The sequence below is a fragment of the Copadichromis virginalis genome, linkage group LG4 (genome assembly GCF_057382275.1).
Source record: "Copadichromis virginalis isolate Kocher_CV1m ecotype Utaka linkage group LG4, C_Virginalis_male_GT1.1, whole genome shotgun sequence".
Taxonomy (NCBI): domain Eukaryota; kingdom Metazoa; phylum Chordata; class Actinopteri; order Cichliformes; family Cichlidae; genus Copadichromis; species Copadichromis virginalis.
This window is the reverse complement of record NC_140621.1, coordinates 35,240,827-35,262,349: the sequence shown is the minus strand read 5'-3', so window position 1 is coordinate 35,262,349 and position 21,523 is coordinate 35,240,827. Positions and strand designations below refer to the sequence as shown.

The 21,523-nt window shown below is 46.0% G+C and overlaps 1 protein-coding gene across 2 annotated transcripts; it reads right to left on the bottom strand.

The window, feature by feature from the left end:
- Positions 1-780: 780 nt before the first annotated feature.
- Positions 781-19,539, bottom strand: LOC146712034 (calpain-15-like). Of its 2 annotated transcripts, none has more exons than XM_085455146.1 (13): positions 19,361-19,539; positions 17,300-17,487; positions 10,047-11,097; positions 9,557-9,765; positions 9,266-9,449; positions 7,988-8,211; positions 7,769-7,894; positions 5,750-5,902; positions 5,270-5,431; positions 4,920-5,140; positions 4,122-4,267; positions 3,696-3,874; positions 781-3,410 (listed from the first exon to the last, which is right to left on the bottom strand). In XM_085455146.1, exons 2-13 carry the CDS (start codon positions 17,458-17,460, stop codon positions 3,233-3,235), a joined length of 2,994 nt encoding a protein of 997 aa, XP_085311272.1. In that variant the 5' UTR covers positions 17,461-17,487; positions 19,361-19,539; the 3' UTR covers positions 781-3,232. The 2 variants fall into 2 exon arrangements, with proteins under 2 accessions (XP_085311272.1, XP_085311273.1); XM_085455147.1 differs by having other exon boundaries at positions 781-3,406.
- Positions 19,540-21,523: the final 1,984 nt, after the last annotated feature.

Below are 21,523 nucleotides of genomic sequence, written 5' to 3'. Positions count from 1 at the left end.
ATTTTTCTCTCTGAAAGTAATTTATGGATATGTTTAGGGACAGTGATGAGTACGTGACAAACAAAACAACTCGGCGCCGTTTATTCTGCAAATATGTCAATAAATACATGTTTAAAATTATTAACAAAACTCACATTACAGCCGTGGTGTACTAGGGGCGGGAATCGGAACGCTGCCAAACTCGCCTTCGAATCACTCGAGTTTTAAGATTTGTTCATCATCAAAGTAATTCAGTGACACATGTCAGTACGTCAAATGGTGCACATAAAGAAGAACCTCCTCATAACTAATTCGGTCTTGTTAATTCTACAAATATGTAAAAATAAAGGTTACAATACGTGTTAAAGCCATAACGTGCTGATTATGGGTTCTCAGTCCTGTTTTAAGATTACTTAGGGACAGAAATAATCGATTAAGCTCTACATTAATGCATATATAAGAAGAAGAAGTGGCTCATAACGTATTCGGCACATTTAGTTTTAAATATATATTGATAAATAAGGGTTAAAAAATAAAATCAAAGTGATTGTACAGCAAAGATGTACTAGGAAGAGTTGATCCAGAGCTTTCCTGGGAATCAGTGGATTTTAAAATATTGTGGTGTCAAAAGTGACACAGTGATGGGTGTTAGTGCACTCACGAATTATAAAAAAGAACTCTAGATAATTCTGTGTATTTAATTCTCCACACTGTAAAGGGCCATGCAACTGTTTATTGTGAAATACTGCATTAAAAGACTTTTCTGCTGATTGCGTCTCAAAAAATGAAAAAACGAAGATGTGAAAACTTTCAAATGTTTATTTCCTTCAGTTCACCCGCATATTTTTTTCTATTGTTATTTACATTCATACTGCTATGCATACAGTATATAAACTTTATATTAAAGTAGCTACTGAGCGAACAGAATACGGAGTAAAAGTCAACCTGAACGTTTAAAAAGCTTCAGTGTAACACTAACCACATCAGAATGCATACACGTCTATTTTCACCCTGCTATCAGAGAAGAGAAGCTGCAGATAAAGAGCTCGACTTGTTTTTCTGAAGCATAAAGACAGCTTTCAAACATTTGCATAGTTTTTATTCTGTCAACACGATGGTAGTTTTAAATCCACGAGAATAAAACTGTTTCCTACACGTCCTTCAAAATAAAAGAGACTCCAGCATACAGTTGATAAAGTGCTAATGCTTCACACAGCAGCTCTGCGCTGTGACTCTAAAACACAACATTCAAACATCACGCGGACACCACGTCATCTCCACGGCTGCCCTCCAATCACGTGTCAGTGGTTGCAGCAAAGACAGCGTGGACCTGAACATGCTCTGATGTGACGGATAAAGTGCATCGTGTGATTTCTGCTCTAAATGTGGTGTTTCTGGGGGGGGGGGGGTGCGGCTCCGGGTTCACTTCTCTGCGGCTCCCAAGGCAGAAGTCAAAGTGTTAACAGACACCTGGGCTGGAAGACACCTGCAGGTCCAGCTCATCCAATCAGAGTTGGGCAAAAAAAAAAACCCAAAAAACCCCAAAAAACGTGTTACTTTAGACTAAATTCAAAATTTAATTTAAACTCTGTGCAACTATGAGGTCAGAGCAGATGAAACTGGTTCTGCTGGACGTTTCTTCCTGCTAAAAGGGAGTTTTTCCTTCCCACTGTCGCCAAAGTCCTTGCTCATCTGATTGTTGGGGTTTTCTCTGTATTATTGTAGAGTCTCTACCTTACAATACAAATACCTGGGGTGGCTGTTGTTGTTTGGTGTTATGTAGATAAAATTGAAACCAAATTTCTGACCTTCACTTTCAGATGTTAGGCAGGATTCACACGGAGGTGTTTCGAGCTTCACCTGGTGTCAGCCAATCAAGTCATGCTTATACAAATACTCCAGTGCTGCCACTAGCCAATGAAATCACAATATGGAAATCCTGAGGGAGTAGCATCAAAATGTTGGAGTCAAATCAGAGAGCAATCAGGAGCTCCACCTTCAAGTGTTGGAGCAGCGTGCAGGTGTGAATCCCGCCTTACAGGTGAACATTCACAGGTTGATCATGACCGCTTGCTCACAAACGTAGTGTCAGTTTGTAGTGATAAAAAGGGAAGGTATTAAATAGCATTTCACACTGAGACGATTTCCTGCAATAATCCAGAAGAAGAAGAAGAAAAGGTTACAGCGTGCTTTTATGTTGAAGGAGCTGAGACGGCACTAACTTCCAGACTGGCTTAAAAGAAGAAGCTTCATCCCTGCAGACGGGAAACTGGCTCTCATGCAGCTTCTCCCTTTGCTACAGGAACAGCACAGCTCACAGACACTAAGTGCTGCCCCTCTGCAGGCTTACAGAAGCTGGCCAATGAGAAACAAAACGGCTGTAAAGGCAGTAGGGCCTTGAAGGGACAGAAACTCAAACGGCTGCACGAAGAGTCAGCAGCAGATAAAGAAGGTCCGAGATTAAAACTATGGAGGCAGAAATGAGCAGGAGACATTTAAAGATCTGTGAAGAGACAAATGCTTCAACCTCTGAAATAATAACACAGATCGATCGGACAGGCTACAGAAACTCCCACTGAAGTCAGGAGGTACACCTGCTCCTCAGGCCTGTGGTTCATCCCTGGCTGCTCCAGATGTGAAGTTACGTAAATATTTAAAACTAAAGAATAAAAAAACAAGTGTGTGGATGAATGATTGCAATTAGTCTGTAGAGTAAAGAGTAAATACTCATCCTTTTACCAAATGTGAACCAGCCAATGGGAGGGCTGCTTCCATTTCAAACCAACAGATGGGATTAACAGCAACATGATGTCTGAACCTTTGGAACATCTGTTCCACATCTGTAAGAAAGAGAAACCGAATTATTGAGCTCGTCCGCGCTCTGACGAGCCGTCACGTCGCTGTGTGACGCGTCGCCATCTCTGTTCGTGTCGTCCAATCAGACGTGGCGTGTTATTCTGGTGATGACAGATGATGTGTGAACTCTGGTCCTTAAACAGTTCGTAGAAAATGAATTTCATCTTAATTAAATTCAGTTTAAAGTAATCTCAGACTGGTTTAAACTTAGATTTAAGGAGAATTAAAGTGTTTTCTGATGTTAACCCTGTTTTCTTTCAGCCTCACTTTGATAACTTCTGCCGATGAGGAGCTCTGACTCTAACAGACTCGGTGTCCGTGGGAAATAACCCTGTTCTCTATCAAGGCAGCGGTCCGATGAGTTCCTGTGTCCATCGAGATGCTTCCTCCCGGCTCGTCATAGCGGCCGAGGCCGGTGCAGACCTGCGGTCTCGGGGCTCAGAGCCGGACTGTGCGTCGCCTTCGAGGGGCTCCAGTTCCCCAGAGAGGCCTGGACGGCCTTCCGGTGAGCCAGTCTGTGCGTGATGGAGAACCCAGCGTTCCCCTCCAGCTGAGACAAAACCACAAGCACCTGTCTGAGAGACAAACACAGACCAAGTCACAGGTGTACAAACATGCTCCGCCCCTTTAATTTCTCAGAGCGAGGAAATTAAATATTAACACATAATTGAGTTGTGACTATTTCCCGATAGAGTCAGATCCACAGGTTTGTGGACGGTGGCACGTGTCTCGGTGCGTCCCACTACAAACAGGTCTCAGCTGGGATTTAAGTGTGTATGAAGTACAGCGGCGTTTTGAAAGTTGCGCTGAAATGTCGCGGCGTTCCCGGGTGGGAGCGTGAGGCTCGGCGTGCGGCGCACCTGTGCAGAGGAGGGATGCTGTCGATGGTCTTCAGGCTGCTGCGTGTCGACACCACGTTGAAGCTGTCGCTGCAGTCGCAGGACACGTGCAGGTGATGCCTCGGGTGCCTGTTCTCCACCATGACGATAAGCCCCGCCCAGCCGTGGGTCAGGTAGTAACAGGTCATCCCCTCCCGACCCTGACACGCAACAGTGATTCTCCATTACAGGTCAAAGTTTGAAGCAATGAAAGAGACTTCCTGTTAATGTCAGGGTGGATGTTGTTTAATGATGAATGAAGTCGATTTGAAATCGTTAGCGATGAAATGAAGACGAGAGATTTAAGAGCTCATAAATACTGAATGAACTACACACATCTGAATGAGTTTCAGTCTTTGAGGACGTCAGAGGTGACAAACATGTTTCAAAGCTCTCAGATTCTCTCACCTCGTGCCGCTCGCCTTTGGTTTCTGCCAGCTGGATGATGGCGTCGGCGATGGTGGTGCTGGAGGCCGTCACTTGCTCCACCATCACCAGTCTGGAGCTGTAGACCGCCAGCACGTAGCCAGGCGCCTCCGACCTGCCGCAGCTCACTGAAACAGCACAACAGCGGCTCACTGATGACGGTGTAACGCCTGCTGCGACGCTTCAGGTACACCTGAGTCGGTTTCCCCCTGAGTCGGTTTCCCCCTGAGTCGGTTTCCCCCTGAGTCGGTTTCCCCCTGAGTCGGTTTCCCCTTGAGTCAGTTTCCCCCTGAGTCAGTTTCCCCCTGAGTCGGTTTCCCCCTGACCTCTTTTGAACTCTTTAATGAGTTCATGCAGCATTTACATGGAGCTGGATGCTCTGCACTGAGGGGCTAAAATTCAGCCTTTTCTTGCATTTTGAGTCTTAATGACCTGATGAGTGCAGGAGCCATCGCCACAAAACTTTCAGGGCTGGAAAACAGATTTAAGCTCTGCAACGAAACCAACTTCACGTCCACTCCACGGTGCAGTCTGCTTTTTGTTCAGCAGCCGAACCCCAGAACTTTAAAAAGTGCATTCTGGGTAAACTTTCAGGGCTTTAACCAGCATGTGGGGGATATGTGTCTGCTCAGAACCAGTTGAAGCTCCATTTAAACTACATTTTCTACCAGGATCATCTTCCAGCTCCGACTCCTTTGGAGTAAAAACACTTTTTAAAGAAGACACATTTTGGCTGCAAAATATAGAATCATCATGGAGATTGAGTGCTCGTGTTCTTACCTCCGCCCTCGGTGATGCAGCTGTGCCAGTGGTTAAAGGCGCAGCAGAGGACGGCATACTCGCCCGGCTCCAGCATGACATCGCAGCCCACGAACCTCCTCACCGAGCGGCGGCTGTGAGCCAGCAGGCGGCCCAGCGTCAGCGTGCCGGCGCTGTCGTAGGCGACCCGAAACACCAGCACGCACAGATCCAGCAGGTGGCTCTCTGCCGTGTCCCAGCGCCTGAAACACGGCTCTTTTATTTCACCATCTTTACTTCATCGCTGACGTTTATTTATCTTTACTATCACCTCTGTGGTGCTCAGGTGACAGCGGTGACGTTACGAAAAGCCGCACAGGTGCGCGTCCTACCTGCTGCCCTGCTGGAATAAAGCCAGCTCCATGGCCGTCCTCTCCAGCACCGTGATCGACACCACCGACACGGGGACGTCGGCGGCTCGGGGGAAAACGCCGGGGACTCGAACCTCCTGCCAGTCTGAGTGGATCTTACAGATGTCCACGGAGTCAAAGTACCTGACCGGAGAGAACAGCGAGTCTGTTTTTGTTCAGCGTTTTGATGCTTTTCTTTACTCTGCAGGTCACCAGAGAGCCTTTAGCAAGAGAGTTAGGACGACTTTACAGTCACAGATTACACAAAGCAACGCACAAGAGGGCAGAGAGAGCAGGCGGGGTGGATGTTAATGAACACTTTATATTCTGTCATTTGTCATAAATGAACTCTTTGTTTTTCCCACTTTACATCTGAGTAAAGTTTTCTTCTGTTTTTAGGTCTTCCTGCTCAGACCGGGAATAAAACTAACGCAGACATCAAAAACACGCTGCTGCCGTCACCTGGTGAAATCCCAGAAGTCCATCCAGAACAGGCCGTCCTCGGCTCGCTGGGCGCACAGCTCCCTCTTCAGCTGCGGAGGCCAGTCTGACCAGTCGTCCGCCCAGGCTCCGGTCCAGGAGAAGCGACCCCACGGGTTCCTCAGCTGCAGTAACCTGACACACACAATGGGATTAACAGGCTCGCTAGCTTAAAGTCAGATTTGGCGAGCCTTTATAACCTGGCTATATCACCATGGTAACTGGTGCTGAACATGTGACCTGGTCTGGAGCAGGTTATGCGGTTTAAAACCAGCTGGAAGTGCCAGATTGCACTGATTCCTCCACCTGGTTTCTTCCTGTTAAAAGGGAGTTTTTCCTTCCCACTGTCACCGAGTGCTGGCTCACAGGGGGTCATAGGATTGTTGGGTCTACCTTACAATATAAAGCGCTTTGAAGAGGACTGTTGTTGTAATTTGGCGCCGTATGAATAAAATTGAATTGAACAGATTTAGTGTGTATGCAGCTCCTCGCTTAATAAAAGCTTAAAGATGCGTGAACATTTAGGAACAGCCTGCTCTTCATCACTGCTTCGTGCACACGGTCAGAGGCGGTTCTAAATTTTTCGAGGAGTACGATGAAGAAGATGCTGATGACTCACAGTGATGTGCGGTATGTGTTTCACGTCTTCTAAATGTTCACGCTGCTGGGTTAATGAGATGGGTCTGACGCCCACGGAGACATCGCAGAGCTGTTCTTTCAAACTTTTTCAAGCGTCTGCAGACTCCACCTCCAACCCCACTGACAGAAAAACATCCGTTTGTGAGTAATCAGCCTCCCGTTCCCTCCAGGGTTTCTCTTGCAGTTCGACTCCTGCCACCTCCTCCTGCGGATCCTCCTCCCTGTAGCTCGCAGCAGTCGCCGCTGTAGGTTTGAGGAAACATCCCGTATGCGTGTGAATGATGAAGCGGTTAATGGAGTGACGCTGAGAGGAACATTTGTTCTCTGAATGTGTCCTTAAGGCAGCGCTCGTCTGCAGACCTGCTGCATTTATACTGTGGGAGTTTTGATGGATGATAAGAGCAGAGCCTCCGGGCTCAGGCTTGGAGAAAACACCCCCGCCTGTCCCACGCAGGAGCAAGTCACTCTGACTGATGCAGGCACACGACTGCAGACATCGAGTCTCTGCTGTTTGTGCAGTTCGTCTCTGCTGCTCTTATTTGTGTCTGTTCAGGATGGATGTGCGCTCGTGTGTGTGGTCAGGTTTCACGTCGTGTGGCCGGGTGTTCGACTCCCTGCTGCACTTTGTTCTGCGCTCAGTTTGCTTTGCGTCTCCTTTTCGGTCTTGTGGCGTCTCTTTGGTCGACTTTGTAACTGTTAACTTCAAGCAGAGACTCAGAGAGTGATGTCATCAGCGGGTCTGTCTGACCGTCAGTGTTTTGGACACAGAATGACTGTATGTGGACGAGAGGGTGGAGCTGAGTAGGCGGGGCTTCTTTGATTTGTGGTGAATTTTTCTGCATTAATTTATGTTTGAAACGTTGTTTATGGAAAAACTCCAAAACCAGGCACCAGGTTTCCAACACCATATATGGAAGGAAGTCTTTCCAGTTTTTACTGAGGGGGACAAACGCCCATCCACCTGTCCGTCAAAGAAGCCACACCCCTATTAACGCTAAACTCAGCTTTAATCCAATTCAAACAGGTGAGTTATAGATATTTTATCATTCAATCAGTTTGAGCATCAGGCTGTAAACTATGGCTCTCTGCTGGAGGATCTGCAGGTTTCTCAGCTTCTGTGTTCATGTTTTTTAAACCTGCTCTTAACTTTTACCTGTTACTCTTATTATTGTGCATATTTCCAGTTTCTCTGGGTTTTTTTTTTTTTTTTGGTTTTTTTTAAATATATCTCTTATTTGTTGTACAGTGTCCTTGGGTGCTCTGAAAGGCGCTATTTTTAAATAAAATGTATTATTATTATTTTTACTAAACTATAATGAGATAACGAGAACGGTAACCAACGGAGCGACCTCGAAGCCTCACCTGTGGCCGTCAACGTCCCGCACATCGAGCACAGAGTACGCGTGTCGCGGACGTAAACCTAGAGACTCGTACTCCGCGTCGTCCACCTTCATGTTACCTCCACCGCAGGACGCCCCCATCAGGAACCTAACAGCAGCACGAACAGAGGCGGGGTTAACCGAGCTTAAAGAAACAGCTCCGTCCTCTCAGAGCGCTTCAACCTTCCCACAAACGTCTCACCCGGCCTCTTTGGAGCTCAGCATCTTGGCCCAGATCAGGTCCGTGTCGATGGGCTCCTCTTTGGGGTTGGTGGCACTGACCTGAAGGGCCAGCGACTCGCAGGGGGCCCCGGTCAGGGTGGAGAGGCCCTCGATGGCGCGGCCGGCTTGCAAAGCAAAGTAGGAACCGTGGAGCTTGGCCAGAGCCTTTTCAATCAGAGCCACCCACAGCTGCTTCCTCTGGGCCTGGGGAGGATGGAGAGGATCAAAGCTTGAACATGATGACGAGAAGAGGAAGTGCACATATGTGCTCACAGCTAATCAGAGAACCCGAAGCCTGTTCCTGATCCTGATCTCATCATTACTGACAAAAGCAGGCTAACAGGACCTGAGAGTGGACACGTCAGGACTTCCATTAGAAACCTCCAAATTCTAAGATGCATTAAAGTATTAAAGTAATCCAGGGATAGTTTTCTTCACCTACTCCAAGAGATAAAACATCTGTTAGCTAACTGCTGCTCATTTGATGCCTGAACTCAAAATGCCGTGAAGTACGGTGTGGTGGACAGAAATTATTTTACTGCAGTCGAAACCTGTAAAAAATCTAAAGGATATTCTTCCACAGATAAAACATCCGAACTCAGGCAGTAATAAAACGCTGCCCTCTGGTGGTGAAGCAGAATTCTGCAGCGGGCAATCACACAAAGTGCCTTTAAACAGAAATGCCTCAGATATGGAGGAATACCCATGATGCTACAGGAATCGCCTCTTCTTTTAATGTGTAATTCACTGTGTAAGGTGTAATTCAGGCCACTGGGTGGCGCCGCAGAGTACAAAGGAAGAAGAGGATAACTTAAAGATGGGAGTCTTGTTTAGCCTCCCTGTGCTCCAAGCAGGTACAGAGGATGGCTCTACCAATCTTTAAAAATGGTTCCCATCCTCTAAGAGGTGAATTTCAGCTTCTTTCCTCAGGACGGAGGCTTCTATTTCCGAGATGCAGGACAAAGCGTTAGAAAAATAGCTTTGTCCCCGTTGCTGTCACTGAATTAAATAAGAACTGTTTTTGTTTTTGATTCGAGATATTAAATTACTATATATGTGCTACAGTGAGGTTTATATCTTTATTAGGTATGTGTGTTTTTTTTTGAAGGGATGCCAAATGCTGTCATTTTTCTGTAGAGCAAATTTACCTTGCTTTTGGGTATAAATAAAGTTACCTTGAAAAACTCTGGACTTTTCCCCGTGTTTTGAGCTGAGACCTTTTTCCAACACCAACCACACATCACGTGAACAATTTCACCTGAGAGAAGAGGAGGTGGCCGCTCTCGTCGCACGGCAGCATGTCGTCCACCAGCACTGTCGTCCACGAGCCGTCTTTGCACAGACGCACCTGATAGGCTCCCTCTGCGCACAGCGAGCGGGTCACCATCACCTTCTCCACCAGCTCCGGCCGCTCCGCCAGAACAGCCAAGGCGCTCAGGAACCTGCTCCCCGAACACAGCCTTCCTTTAATGTGCTTAAACAATCATCCAGAAATAAATCCTGGGAATAATAATCAATAATAAACTCTGTGACAGCATAATCAGCTCACCAGCAGTTACCCAGAAGCCCCTGCAGGATGTCGGACGGACGCAGCGTGCGGAAAACGGTCCACTTCACGCCGCGGTCTCTGAAGGCGGCGCAGCTGATTTCCTGTGGACGAAGCCACTTCTTGACCCGATGCTGGACGCTGTCGTCCAACGGGAAGCCGACGGACTTTGGACCAGGAGGGAAACTGTCGTCCACAAACGTCACCGCGTTCTGGGAGAAGAAGAAGACGATGATGCAATGAGATGTGCACGCCTGACACGCCCACTCCTCCATCTGCTGTTTAACCTGTTTAATTTTTCTCGTTAATGTCGGAGGTTCTGATGCAGATCCAGAGCTGAACACAGCGAAGTTCAGGCTGCTCTGCACTCTGGGTGGAGGTCGTTTTGGCTCTGAGGAAGACTGTCAGTCCACCTCCATGATAGTGAAGTAACATCAGCATAAACTCTTGTTTCTACCTTAAATTTAAAGGTGGGTGTGTGCTTTAAACGCACCTCTCTGCAGAAGCTGACGATGTTCTCCCACAGCTCTTTGGCCGTGCCCTCGTCACTCTGCCGCAGCGCCTCCACCAGCCGGCTCTCCTTCCTCCTTGGGAACAATTCTGCTTTTAGCTGCTGAGGGGTGTGGCAGGCCTGGCAGTGTTTGGACTCCAGCCGGTTTATGAGTGTGCACGCCGGACACGCCCACTCCTCCATCCTGTTCACAGCGAGCGAGAATGACATGGAGGCGTCTGATGCAGGTGACAACGGGGACATCTCTTCTTTAAGGATGCTGAGTCTCCTGCCGGCCAGCAGCTCCGGCTGGGTGGAGGGATGGGACACAGCGAGGATGGAGGGAGAAGACGTGCTCTGAGCCTGGCTGAGGCCAACATCTGGAGGGGGCACCTCTCTGCGGCTGCAGGGCACTGGATTGTTGTGGCCAGCAGGGGGCGCAGTCAGCACGGAGGAGGTGTTCGGATGCAAAGCTTCTGCATGTAAACTCTCCCCTCGGGTGGAAATTGATAGCGAGAGCGCCGCCGCTGCAGGTTCGGCCCGCCGTGCTCCATGATCCTCGCAGACGTCGGGCATGAGGAGCGCCTCGGCCGGGATCTGAGGGAGGGACAGTTTGCGGGGTCCACCGCAGGCCGAACAGGACATAGAGGTGGGCGTGTTCTGCAGCGTGCACCTCGAGCACTCCCATGCCAGGCTGCTTTTGTCGGCGTCTCCGGGCTGCTTCCTGCTCTGGGGTCGGCACGTCTCCGTCCAGGACATCCTGAGGGGGCCGGAGCAGCTGCTGGAGCGCTGAGGCCGGGGCTGGGCTTCCGCGGACGCCCTGGCATAGCCGCAGAGGTTGCAGGCCAGGCTGTCAGGGGAGTTCGCCAGTGTGCAGCGTGGGCACGCCCAACCGTCGTCCTCTCTGCTTGCTCCGGGCCACATCCACCGGGCATCGGGTCCCTGCCGAGGAGCTTCACAGATGGAGCAGCGGGGGGCACCGGCGGCGTTGAGGAAAGTGCAGCAGCCGCACGCCCACTGACTCCTCTGGATGGGCATCGATCCAGAGGAGAAACTACAGAGAGAAACAGAGTCATGTGATCAAACGGGAGGACATTAACATCAGAACCTGACCGATGTAAGATTATTGAGACCGATATCGATATCAAAATCCATTTATGATGATTTACCAATATAGTATAAAAATTTAGCTAAAAAATAATCGTGTTTCATTGCTACAACAAGTCATGAATTACTTGTTGACTCCTTTTTTGAGGCATTCTAAACAAAAAAGTTGCAGAGCGCCCTCTGGTGGACAAACTATGCAACATCAACACTAATAAGACGTTTGAAGAGTGTTTCTATTGTCTCTTCTTTACTCTTATTTATCAGCCGTTACAAATGCAGATTTATTATATCGGCAAAAAGCTAATATCGATCAACATATGAGTCGGACTAATATATATTAATATATATTATTCCTACAAATAAAATCCATCAGCAAACACCAGTTGTTAAAAATAGATATTGGTCAAAGCGTCTCCTGGGTGGATGATGTTTCGTCATCTTTGGGTCCTCATCCTCTCCAGCTTTTTTCAGCAGTATTCATATGCAGCGTGTCTTTAACTGACAATACAATGTGTTGTAAGAAAAAAAAAAAGTATAATTGCACCCAAAAAAATCCGCGAAACAGCGAGGCCGCGAAAGGTGAACCGCATTATATCGAGGGAACACTGTATAACAATTTACTTATTTATTTCCTTATATTTAGTTAAGTTTAGTTTAATTTTAAATATTAATCTTTGCACTCCCTGCCCTCCATATTGGATTATTTTGAATCTAGAGATCAAGAATTAAATGAACAGCTTGAAATAAGCAGAGTAGCTGATCAGTCTCAGACATTTTCTTCATTGAGATAAGAATGATGTCTGGAAATGTTAGATAAACTTTGCCGTGTTTTTCATGACACTGGTGAAAATTTCCACCGTGAGTATCTGCTAAAAGCAAACCACAGCCACATCGAGCTTCAGTGTGTTTATCTGTGAAAGCCCGAGAGACGAAAATGGAAGAAAAATCCTGAAAATATGAGAAGAAATCCAAATATAAACGAGTGAGTGAATAACAGTTTCCTTTGCTGTGCTGGAGGGAAAATATTAAAATGCACGAATATGCAAATGAAACAACAAAATCTGCTCTTCCACTTTTGCCTCCCTGACGCCGGCTTCATCGCGAGCAGGCTGCTCAGCGTCTTTGTGAATATAGAATAAAAACACGGTTCTAATCTCAGATTCATGCTCGGCTGTAAAGCAGACCCAGATAATCTGCACCCTGGTGTCCAGGGAGGAACGAGACCTCGGGAGCCAGCGTCACAGCCGTGTTCAGGCTGGCCCACATTTTCTGGCTGCACTTTTCTAAGTAGTTTGGCATGAAGCCTGAAACTTCCAGCACAGCTGACCTGAAGGATTTACTGCAGAACAAGCTGTCTGTGAGAGGCAGGTGACGGCTGCTGCACGCCGCGCTCGGGACAAAACACACTTTTAATCAACAACCGGCCTTCGTGAGAACCTCTGCTGTTTGTGTGCTTGAGAAACAAGCTGCTCGTTACCCACGCAGAAGGCTGTGCAATACAGAAAACCCCGAGTTATTTTTACTGACAAGATATAAACATGAGAACTTTCTAAGGTCATAAAAGTTGGAGGTGCTCATTTTCTGCAGATCCCCTGTGCGTTCATCGGCCCATATTTCCATGCAGATAAATGCTGTATGCTCATTCATTCAACTCAATTTAAACCAAATCAGATGGAAGTAGTCCCAAAACAGCTGCTGCACAAAGTGACGGATGGATCCAATTTCCTGGAAATGTTTCTCATAATCCGGACACAATGAGAGCCTTTTAGCTGCAAATTACAGCGGCTGAAAAAGGAACCGATGCAGGGAAACGGCCTGCAACCTGTGAAGGCTGCAGTTCCACTGACGTCCACTGGGGACTCCAGAAGTGAGTCACCCACTCAGGTTTTGAGAAGTTTTGTTGGATGTAATCAAATGAACGGCCCGGAGAGCTGTCAGCAACCACCCTCGATGCCAGCACACTGCTGCGGCTGTAGTTGGAACTCGTCTGCAAACAGCCTCCTGCTGCTCTTTGAGCTGCACTGAACAGCTAACTGCGAGTCACTTGGCTAGCAGTTAGCAAATATTTGCAGACAAATGCGAAAAACTACCGTAACCATGACAACCAAAGCAATCAACACAAAGCTTTTGGTGCAGCATCTTCTCATGACATTGTTTGAGAAACGCTAAAACTTTGCATCAGGAATAAAAATGTTTACAGCCAGAAACACAAACTGATTGGTCTCTGTCCATCATTTCCTCCTTCATAACACCTGATTTTATAACTCACCTGTTTCAACTGTATTAAGGCTTAAAGTTTATACTGTTAGGGGCGTGGCCTCTGTGACTGACAGGTGGATGGTGACCAGTGTTAGGAAGGTTACTTTTCAAATGTATCCCACTACAGATTACAGATTACATGCCCCAAAATGTAGTTTGTAACGTATTCAGAATACGTTACTCAATGAGAGTAACGTATTCTGAATACTTTGGATTACTTAATATATTATCATGCTGTTTACAACTACATGAATGAGCTATTGCTGTGATTTATTACTGTTACTGACGGTTAAGTTTTAAATCTTAATATAAATGAGTAACAGTAGGTGGACATTAGGTAAGGCTGCACTTTTTGCAGCGATCTCGTGTAGAAAACTCAGCGCGTATATAAAACAGGTCCGCGGCTCCGAACCGTAGTAAAGGACCTCTGGCTGATACGTCGGGCTCGTGTCGGCTCGTAGCTGAAAACTAGTTTTACTTGGTTGTCTGGGTCGACTTTGCTAGCAGAGACAGAGAGAGGCGTTGAAAGGCTGCTGCAACGGAGCTCATTGTTTCAGAGGAAAACATGAACACAGCGTACAGTCGAGTCTTAACAGCTTACTTACAACTGGGCTCGTCAGGCTCTCTTCTTGGCTGCAGTGGTTATTATTATATTTACATGCTTCCAGCTCCCGTTTCTGCTCGATGACAACTTGTAGTTTTCCTTTCTCTCCCTCCTCGCTCACAGACACATAACAGGTATGGCAGTCCATTCTCCCTGCAGCACGGACTACACTGCCCATCAGGCTGCATGCTTTAGGGCGATGCATGTAACACTCTGCTATTGCCTTCATATTAAATCATTTTTTGAATAATAATTAAAAAAATATTTAAATAAATATTTTTTCACATCATTATGCGGCTGCAAGTAGAGGTGACGTGGGCCGTGAGACTGAGACACAGACATTAGAGCCTCTTAATGCGTGTTTGTTTGGGTTTCCACCGGCGTGGAATCACCAAAATAGAGAGGACACAGCCGAACATATGAAACAGGAAAAGACTGCCATGTAATCCATTTATTTAAACAAAGTAACTGTATTCTGAATACCACCTTTTTCAACTGTAACAGAATACAGTTACTCATATTTTAAATACGTAACGCTGGTACATGTACTCCGTTACTCCCCGACACTGATGGTGACACAGGCGGCTGTAGCTGCTAGCTGTCTGCTAGCTTCACCTGAACTGGACGTGTTTGTGCTGTTGGAGCCTTTTTAATGACATCGTATGTCTGCTGTGGGGTTACTGTAGTAACAGAAGGCGGAGCTGCAGATATGATGAAATTCTGCAGCAGTCTAACTTCTGCTCTTCACTTCTATTTAATTTAATTTTTACTTCTCTTATTGACTTTATTTTGGCGCCTTATCAACTCCTGTACTCTGCTATTGATCTTAAATAATTTCATTTCATTTTTCTTAAATGATTTAAGAAAACTGATTTCATTTCATTCAATAAGGAGGAGAAACACTGAAGGTGCAGGCAGCTCTAAACCTGAATCCGATTGTTTTGTGGATCATGGAACAACCTGCTGAGATCTGGACTTCCTGCAGCTCTAAGGAGGCGATTCCTCGGAGAACCCTGGAACTTCTTCTGTTCTGCTGTGTGTGTTTCCAGATGCCACGGCCGGCCTCTTTTCCTTCTCCTCCACATCTATGAAAGGTATTTTGATCTCTGTGCATCAGACGGGGAGTGCAGTGGCCTGCTGAGCTGAATTCCCAGCGGAAAGCTTGAGTGGGCTTCTTCAGACCAGCTCTTCCACCGGGGATTTCCCCATCAGCGCTCCGTTTCCTGTCAGCGAGTAACTCGACTCCCGGCCGAGGCTCCCGAAGGCTAAGATGACTCACAGTGAGCCGAGCGCCGGTGGTTTATTTGACATAAATGCAGTAATAATTAATAAGGAAGGCTGCGGTTTGATTCATATCGAACGATTCATGAAATATTCACGGTGACGTCTAAACGACGGACATAGATTCAGCCTTACTATAGTCGCTCATTAACAAAAGCAGCTGGGAGAGCTGTGGTGGTGCTGGATCCAGCTGTTCTGGTCACGGCGGGTTTGAAGATGTTTTTCTCCTTTGTTCTCGTCTCCTGTGCTTCTCTGTTTATTGTGTGTTTCCTGAAGCTGTGTGTCGGTGCTTGTGTACGTACTCTCAGTGTCTGGATGGTATGAGTGTGTTTATTGCATGTGCTGCAGGAGAAGCTGGATAATTTAGCGGGGAGAAAATAGACCTCAGTGAGCGGGAATCAATCAATCTCAGAGGATAAAACAATTTAGGATTCACGTTTTAGCCCCCACACATGCAGCAATGATCCAGCTGAACTCAAATAACATGACTTCATTTTTTCTCGGTTCCTAATTAAACAGTAATCAGCTTTTAGCATTCTGCTAATCTGTGCTGATTGGTCGGTTAACGATTCAGGATGGTGCCCGCTGCAGCTAAAGCCCAGCAGAAGCAGCTGACTGAGGTGGTTGGAGGTGACGCTACGAACTCTCTGCAGCCTCTTCGCTTCATGCCCCAAATCAAAGTGGAAGATGCCGTAAAGCAGCGTGTGGCATCTTACTACAGCAGAAACTTCTGAGAAATCTAAAAACTCAACTATTTCGAACTTCTTGAACTCTTCTATCAACAGCATGATGAAAATTTGCTAGGACAGAGATTGGTTTATTCTGGAGGAGCGTAAGAGCGCCCCCTGTGCAACAGGAAGTTCTTCAGTCTGGACTGCTGCACGCCTTTGATCTTAATGTTCATCTTCCAGAGTCCATCTCTGTGACATCGAAGCCTTGAGCTGAGCGTTTTATGGGTTTGACTCCCAACACAGACGATGCTTTGCCCATCTGTCCTATTCCCCTCGCGCCGCCTCGCGTCTCCGCTTTGCTTCCTGTGGTTTTCCTCCCTTGTTTTTGCTTCTTTGGATTCAAACTTCCAGATTGCATCCCAGACATTTCAACATTGTTGAAAGGTTTGGTGACTTTGAGGTCGAGATCAGAAATATACATCGTATAGTTCCAGCTGGTTAGTAATGATTGTGATCAGACGGCCACACAGCGTCAACTCTGTGGCCCGTTTCCTTTTTAAACCACTTAAACCTAAATTCTGTTTAACGTGTTTCTTTGGCGAGCATCTGAACACAGCATGTTAAACCCTGTGCTGGGAACTGACGGTTACCTCAGAAGGACAATTTTCACTTTTCTCAAGATCGATTTATCTTATTTTTCCCCAGAAACAATAAAATGATTCTTCTTCGGTCTGTAAAACTCAAATCTACAACTTTAGATTTGGCCCTATTTCCAACCTCGGGTCTGGACATCGAGTAAAGCTGATGGTTACTGAACACCTGGAGGATTACAGACATTGTTAGCAGGTCTGATAACCTTTAGCTCACCATCGGCCAGTTTAAAGGGCGGCACCTGCGCTCAGACTCTGGGCTTACAGCTCATATTCAGGGCTCTTCATGTTGGCTTTGCACTTTAACCCCCTAACCCTGCACCCCCAGCTGCAGGAACTAAATGCTTGTAAGAGACTAAATCTGCTCTGCTCATTAGCATGTGGTTAAAATGCAGCCTAGCAAAGATGCGTGTTTGCCGACAGCCTGGAGGATGAGGAGAGGTTAAATCTGCCTCTTCTGGTTTCTGCAGGTCTCTGTGGAGCTGCACAGCGCTGATTATCTGCAGCTCTGATTCCCAGCAAACCGGCAGGCACAAACAAACCTGCTCGCTGATAAAAAAAATCAGAGCAGAAGTGGGACCGCTGCAGAGGATATTACACTGCAGATATTACAAACTGAAAAAGAGCCACGGTCTCGTTCTCATCTCATCGTTACGTCTTTGCCACGCCTCCTTCGTGTCTCACCTGCGCTCCCTGTGCCGGCCCGGTCTGGGAAGCTGCCGAGGGAGGAATGTGCTTTGGCTGCTCCTCAGGCATCCCATGATGGGAGAGGGAGGCAGAGCTGCACCCCGGGGCGCCGCATCGTCCTCCGCCTCGTCAGTGAGGGAGGAGGAGGAGCTTCCCATGATGCCGCTGGCTCAGGTGGAAGTGCCCTGATGAAAGAGAGTGGGAGGCAGAGGGGGCATGAGCATGCACAGAGGACAGTAACACAAACACAGTGCTGCTGCGTTCACTGACTGTCTCGTCTCTGCTAATGTGCACGAGCTCCTCCACGTCTTCAGGCTTCTTCTTCCTTTGGTTTGCTGGGACTGAAGCATTAACCCGGCCGAACACACTGCTGATGGGATTCTGTGCGTCACTTCTGACCAGTGTCACAAAACTTTAAGTGTCTCCATTCAGCTCATTCATCTTTTTATTGTTGGGTTTTACAGCAGCTTTGCATGAAACACAGAGCAAAATAATCCTTCTTTATCTCGCACCGCAGCCCTCGGTTCATCCTGTCTGAAAAAAAGGAGGCGCTTAAGCCCCTCCCCCTTTAAGACATCTTTATTCTGATTGGTTGTTCATCATTAAAAAAAAGGTTTAAACAGCAGGTGGGTCAGAATATGTGCTCTCTATGACATCATACAGATCCAAGAATAGAGAAAGCTGCGATAAACTGAGCGTTCAGAGCAGGCTGGAGTTCCTGTGCATACATTTTGGTTCTAAACTCTTTTCTGAGTGACTTCAGAAAGAAATTATATTTGCAAAGTCTGGATGACTCTGCAGCGGACTTAAAAGCCACGTTTGATTGATGCAGATCCATCCTTATAAACCTAATCATTCACCACTTCCACCATTAAGAGAAAGATTATCCCAGAGAGAAAATCACATTTAGCTTCATTCACAAATAGCAACGAGTCATTAGCCTCCCTCCCTTACTTACTGAGCATAAGTGGACAGACGCCGGCTGAGCATGTAAAGGAGGGATGAAGTAATTACCGTTTCTTTGTTTTACTGTGAGGTTTTGGTCGCGCTGAAAATAAAAGATGGAAAAAGTGCTGAAGCTTTCTAATCGTGCATTATTTGTAACGGCCAGCAGGTGGCAGCTCCTCTTGTTGTAACGATGAGTTTGAATAAAGTTGTTGATTTATGACCTCAGTAAGCACGTCAGGCTGAGTTTGTGCTGGAAAGTTTAAGTACCTTTGCATGATTCACAGTTCTTCTGTTTGAAACAAGATTTAGCCCCACCCCTTTTAGGGCAACTGCAACATTTAAACAGGTGGTGGGTGGAGCTTTTGTCTGCTCTCTGACATCATGCAGATCCAAAAGTTCAAAAAACTCTGTGAAACTGGTTGTTTGGAGCCGTCTGAAGACTACGTTACGTACACTGATCTTATATATCCACGTATGATATTTATGATAAGATAAATGTGTAATACATGAAAAATTAAATAATGGGTGATGTTATGATTATTATTAACTATTAACAGATTTTTAAACTAAATCACTTTTATCCTCATACTTCAGTTTTAAACCAGAGGAGGATTATATGAAATGTTAATCAGCAGCTTCATCTTCATCAGACTCATCAGTGTGTCTCTGGCTCCAGCTGCTCCTGCTCGCTCCACAGTTGTGTCCTTGAACAAGGACTTCAGATACGATCAGGAGCTCCAGATCCAGATGCTCCTGATCGGAACGCTGACTGAGAGTCTGCTGCACGCTCTTCTACCAAAATCCTCCGATTTTATTCCCAGAAGAGAAAGCTTTGCTCTCAAACTGTCTCTCTCCTCCTTGGTGTTTATGACTAAATGATAAAGATACGCTCCGAGCGTTAAAGCCGCAGATGTCTGCTGTTAAATGAAGTGATCAGAGACAGTTTGCTGTGCCTCCCTCTGTCCCTCACTGCAGAGGCTTCCCTGCTGATACCTGAAGTTCACATGCAGACTTTAGGTAACCTGGTGTACCTGCAGTACAGCTGGTGGCTGGCTGAGAGACTGCAGGCATGAAAACAAAGAGCAGCCCGGAGGAGAGCTGCAGACTCACCGCGGAGAGGATGCCCGCTGCCGCCGCTGCTGCACCTAGGAGGACACGGATCTGTGGCTGCCAGCTGCCGGAGACCTCCATGCATCCTCTGTCATTCACACAGCGATGTGCACAGTCACCATCGAGCTCCTCGCGGTCCCCACCGTCAAGCTGCGGGGAGGAAGAACCACTTCCTCTCCGCACCTTCAAAATCAAATCCCAATAAAGCAAGAAGAAGATTACTAAACCCCGAGAGGAGGCTGAACGTTTGCGTAGGAATCTGCGAAGGAAGCCACGTTAAGGCCTCATTCTACATGTCATCTGATTTATCACTGAACAGAAATGAACTGTACCTCAGTGCAATGACAAGAAAGATTCATCCTGGTTTCCGGGACCGCCCAGAACATTTCAGTGCCTGTGTCACCATCCACCTGTCAGTCGCAGCGGCCACGCCCCTAACAATGCAATCAGCTTGTATATCAGACTGTAAACGTAGTTCTGCTGTAAAGTTTTAACACTGGAGTCTATGGGGACTGACTCATTGCTGGAGCCTCTAGTGGACGTCAGAGAAACTGCAGGTTTGGTGCTTCACGTTACTGCTTGGTTATAACTCTCAGTAATCAGGAATTTATATGTTTTGTATATTTACAAGAAAAACATGCTGTTAAAAAATAATGGGATGAATGAATATTTTCTTTTTTCTGAGGTACAGCGTGTTAATATTATTATTTTTGCCCCTGTTACAACTCTTTTTCGTTCAGTGGAATATTACATTTGTGTCCTATAAAGTAAAAACAATATGTAAATGATCATTACTTGGAAAGACAGATTTTACTTGCAGTGCTTTAGTGGACCGTCTCCCTTCAAACTCTTTCTAATAAGCAAAAGTGACGTCACTGCACGCTTTAAGCGTCTGTGATCTGTCTGAGCTTTAAATGGGTTGATAGAAAAAATTTACTTGTGAGTCAGTTACTGAATGATAATGGTCAATTATTTTCTTATAAGGAATTTTTGTCTGTTTATGATTTTGCTGTCACTCCAAAAGAATACGCTGTAGTTTTTGATGCAATTCCAGATGGGGTGAGAAGGTTACTGGTGTCTGCTCCTAAAGGTAGAAATTGTGTTATTCCAGAACTAAATCCCACTAACATATACATCGGTAACATCTGTCCTTTATTGAGTGATAAAGCCACAAATCAATGTATTAGACAAATTATTCAAAGAGATATTGTTTCCAAACCTGCAGCTTTATTCTATTGGATATTTACAATGATATAAACTGGAAAAACACTTGGATTCTGTCAAGGAAATTTATTATCACTAATAAGGTCAGAGAAGTTACTCTTAAGTTGATCCATAGATGTTATCCGGTAAAGACATATCTGGTTAAATTTAAGAAAAATATTGATACTCTTTGTACTTTTTGCAGCAGTGCAGAGGAAACAATATGTCATGTACTTTGGGAATGCACGTATACACGTATGTTTTGTATTGATCTAAATAATTTTATAAACACCAAAATTGAAACTGAAGTTTCAACATATTCTATTTGGCCTCTCACATACCGATAAAATAAATCCAGGAAAAAAAAATATTATCAGTCTTCTGATTATTTTTGCTGAACTTCACAAACATTGCACAAAATTTTCTCAACAGCGTCCAAACATATTTGTTTTTAAAGCCCTGCTTTCCAATTATCTAGAGAATCTAAAGGACAGCACTGACTCCAAAGCATGTAAAACACAAGAGCTGTGTCGACTGTTCAGTTTCACTTCATTTATATGTTGTTTGTTTATACCTTGAGCACCTCTTTCTTTTTTAATCGCTTATTTTGTTTGTTTTCTCTTAAAGTATACTTTTTTGTTTACGTACTTGTATTTGTATGCATGACTTGTAAAAGATACTGCAAGTTGTGAAATTTTTCATACCCTTCTATAACTACATTACTATGTATATTTGTTGTTAAAAAAAAATGTGTCTGAGCTTTTATTTTGAAAGTGACTTCCTCTTTATTTCGCTCTGGCTCGTGGACGGTTGTATTCTGCGGGGACGTTTTCAGGACAGGACACCGACCGAGCCAGCCAGCCGGGGCATGGCGCCTCTTCTCCGGGAAGATGACCGTCTCCTCCCGCAGTGCTGTCCTGGAGGATGAACCGGTCCAGCTCTCGCGCACCAGCCTCCGCC

Coding starts and splice junctions, on each gene's coding strand:
- LOC146712034 (XM_085455146.1), bottom strand. CDS start 17,460: ATGGGAAGCTCCTCCTCCTCCCTCACTGACGAGGCGGAGGACGATGCG. Junction 5,432..5,749: donor GACTTCTGGGATTTCACCAG/GTGACGGCAGCA, acceptor CTCTCCGGTCAG/GTACTTTGACTCCGTGGACA. Junction 5,141..5,269: donor TTATTCCAGCAGGGCAGCAG/GTAGGACGCGCA, acceptor GCCGTGTTTCAG/GCGCTGGGACACGGCAGAGA.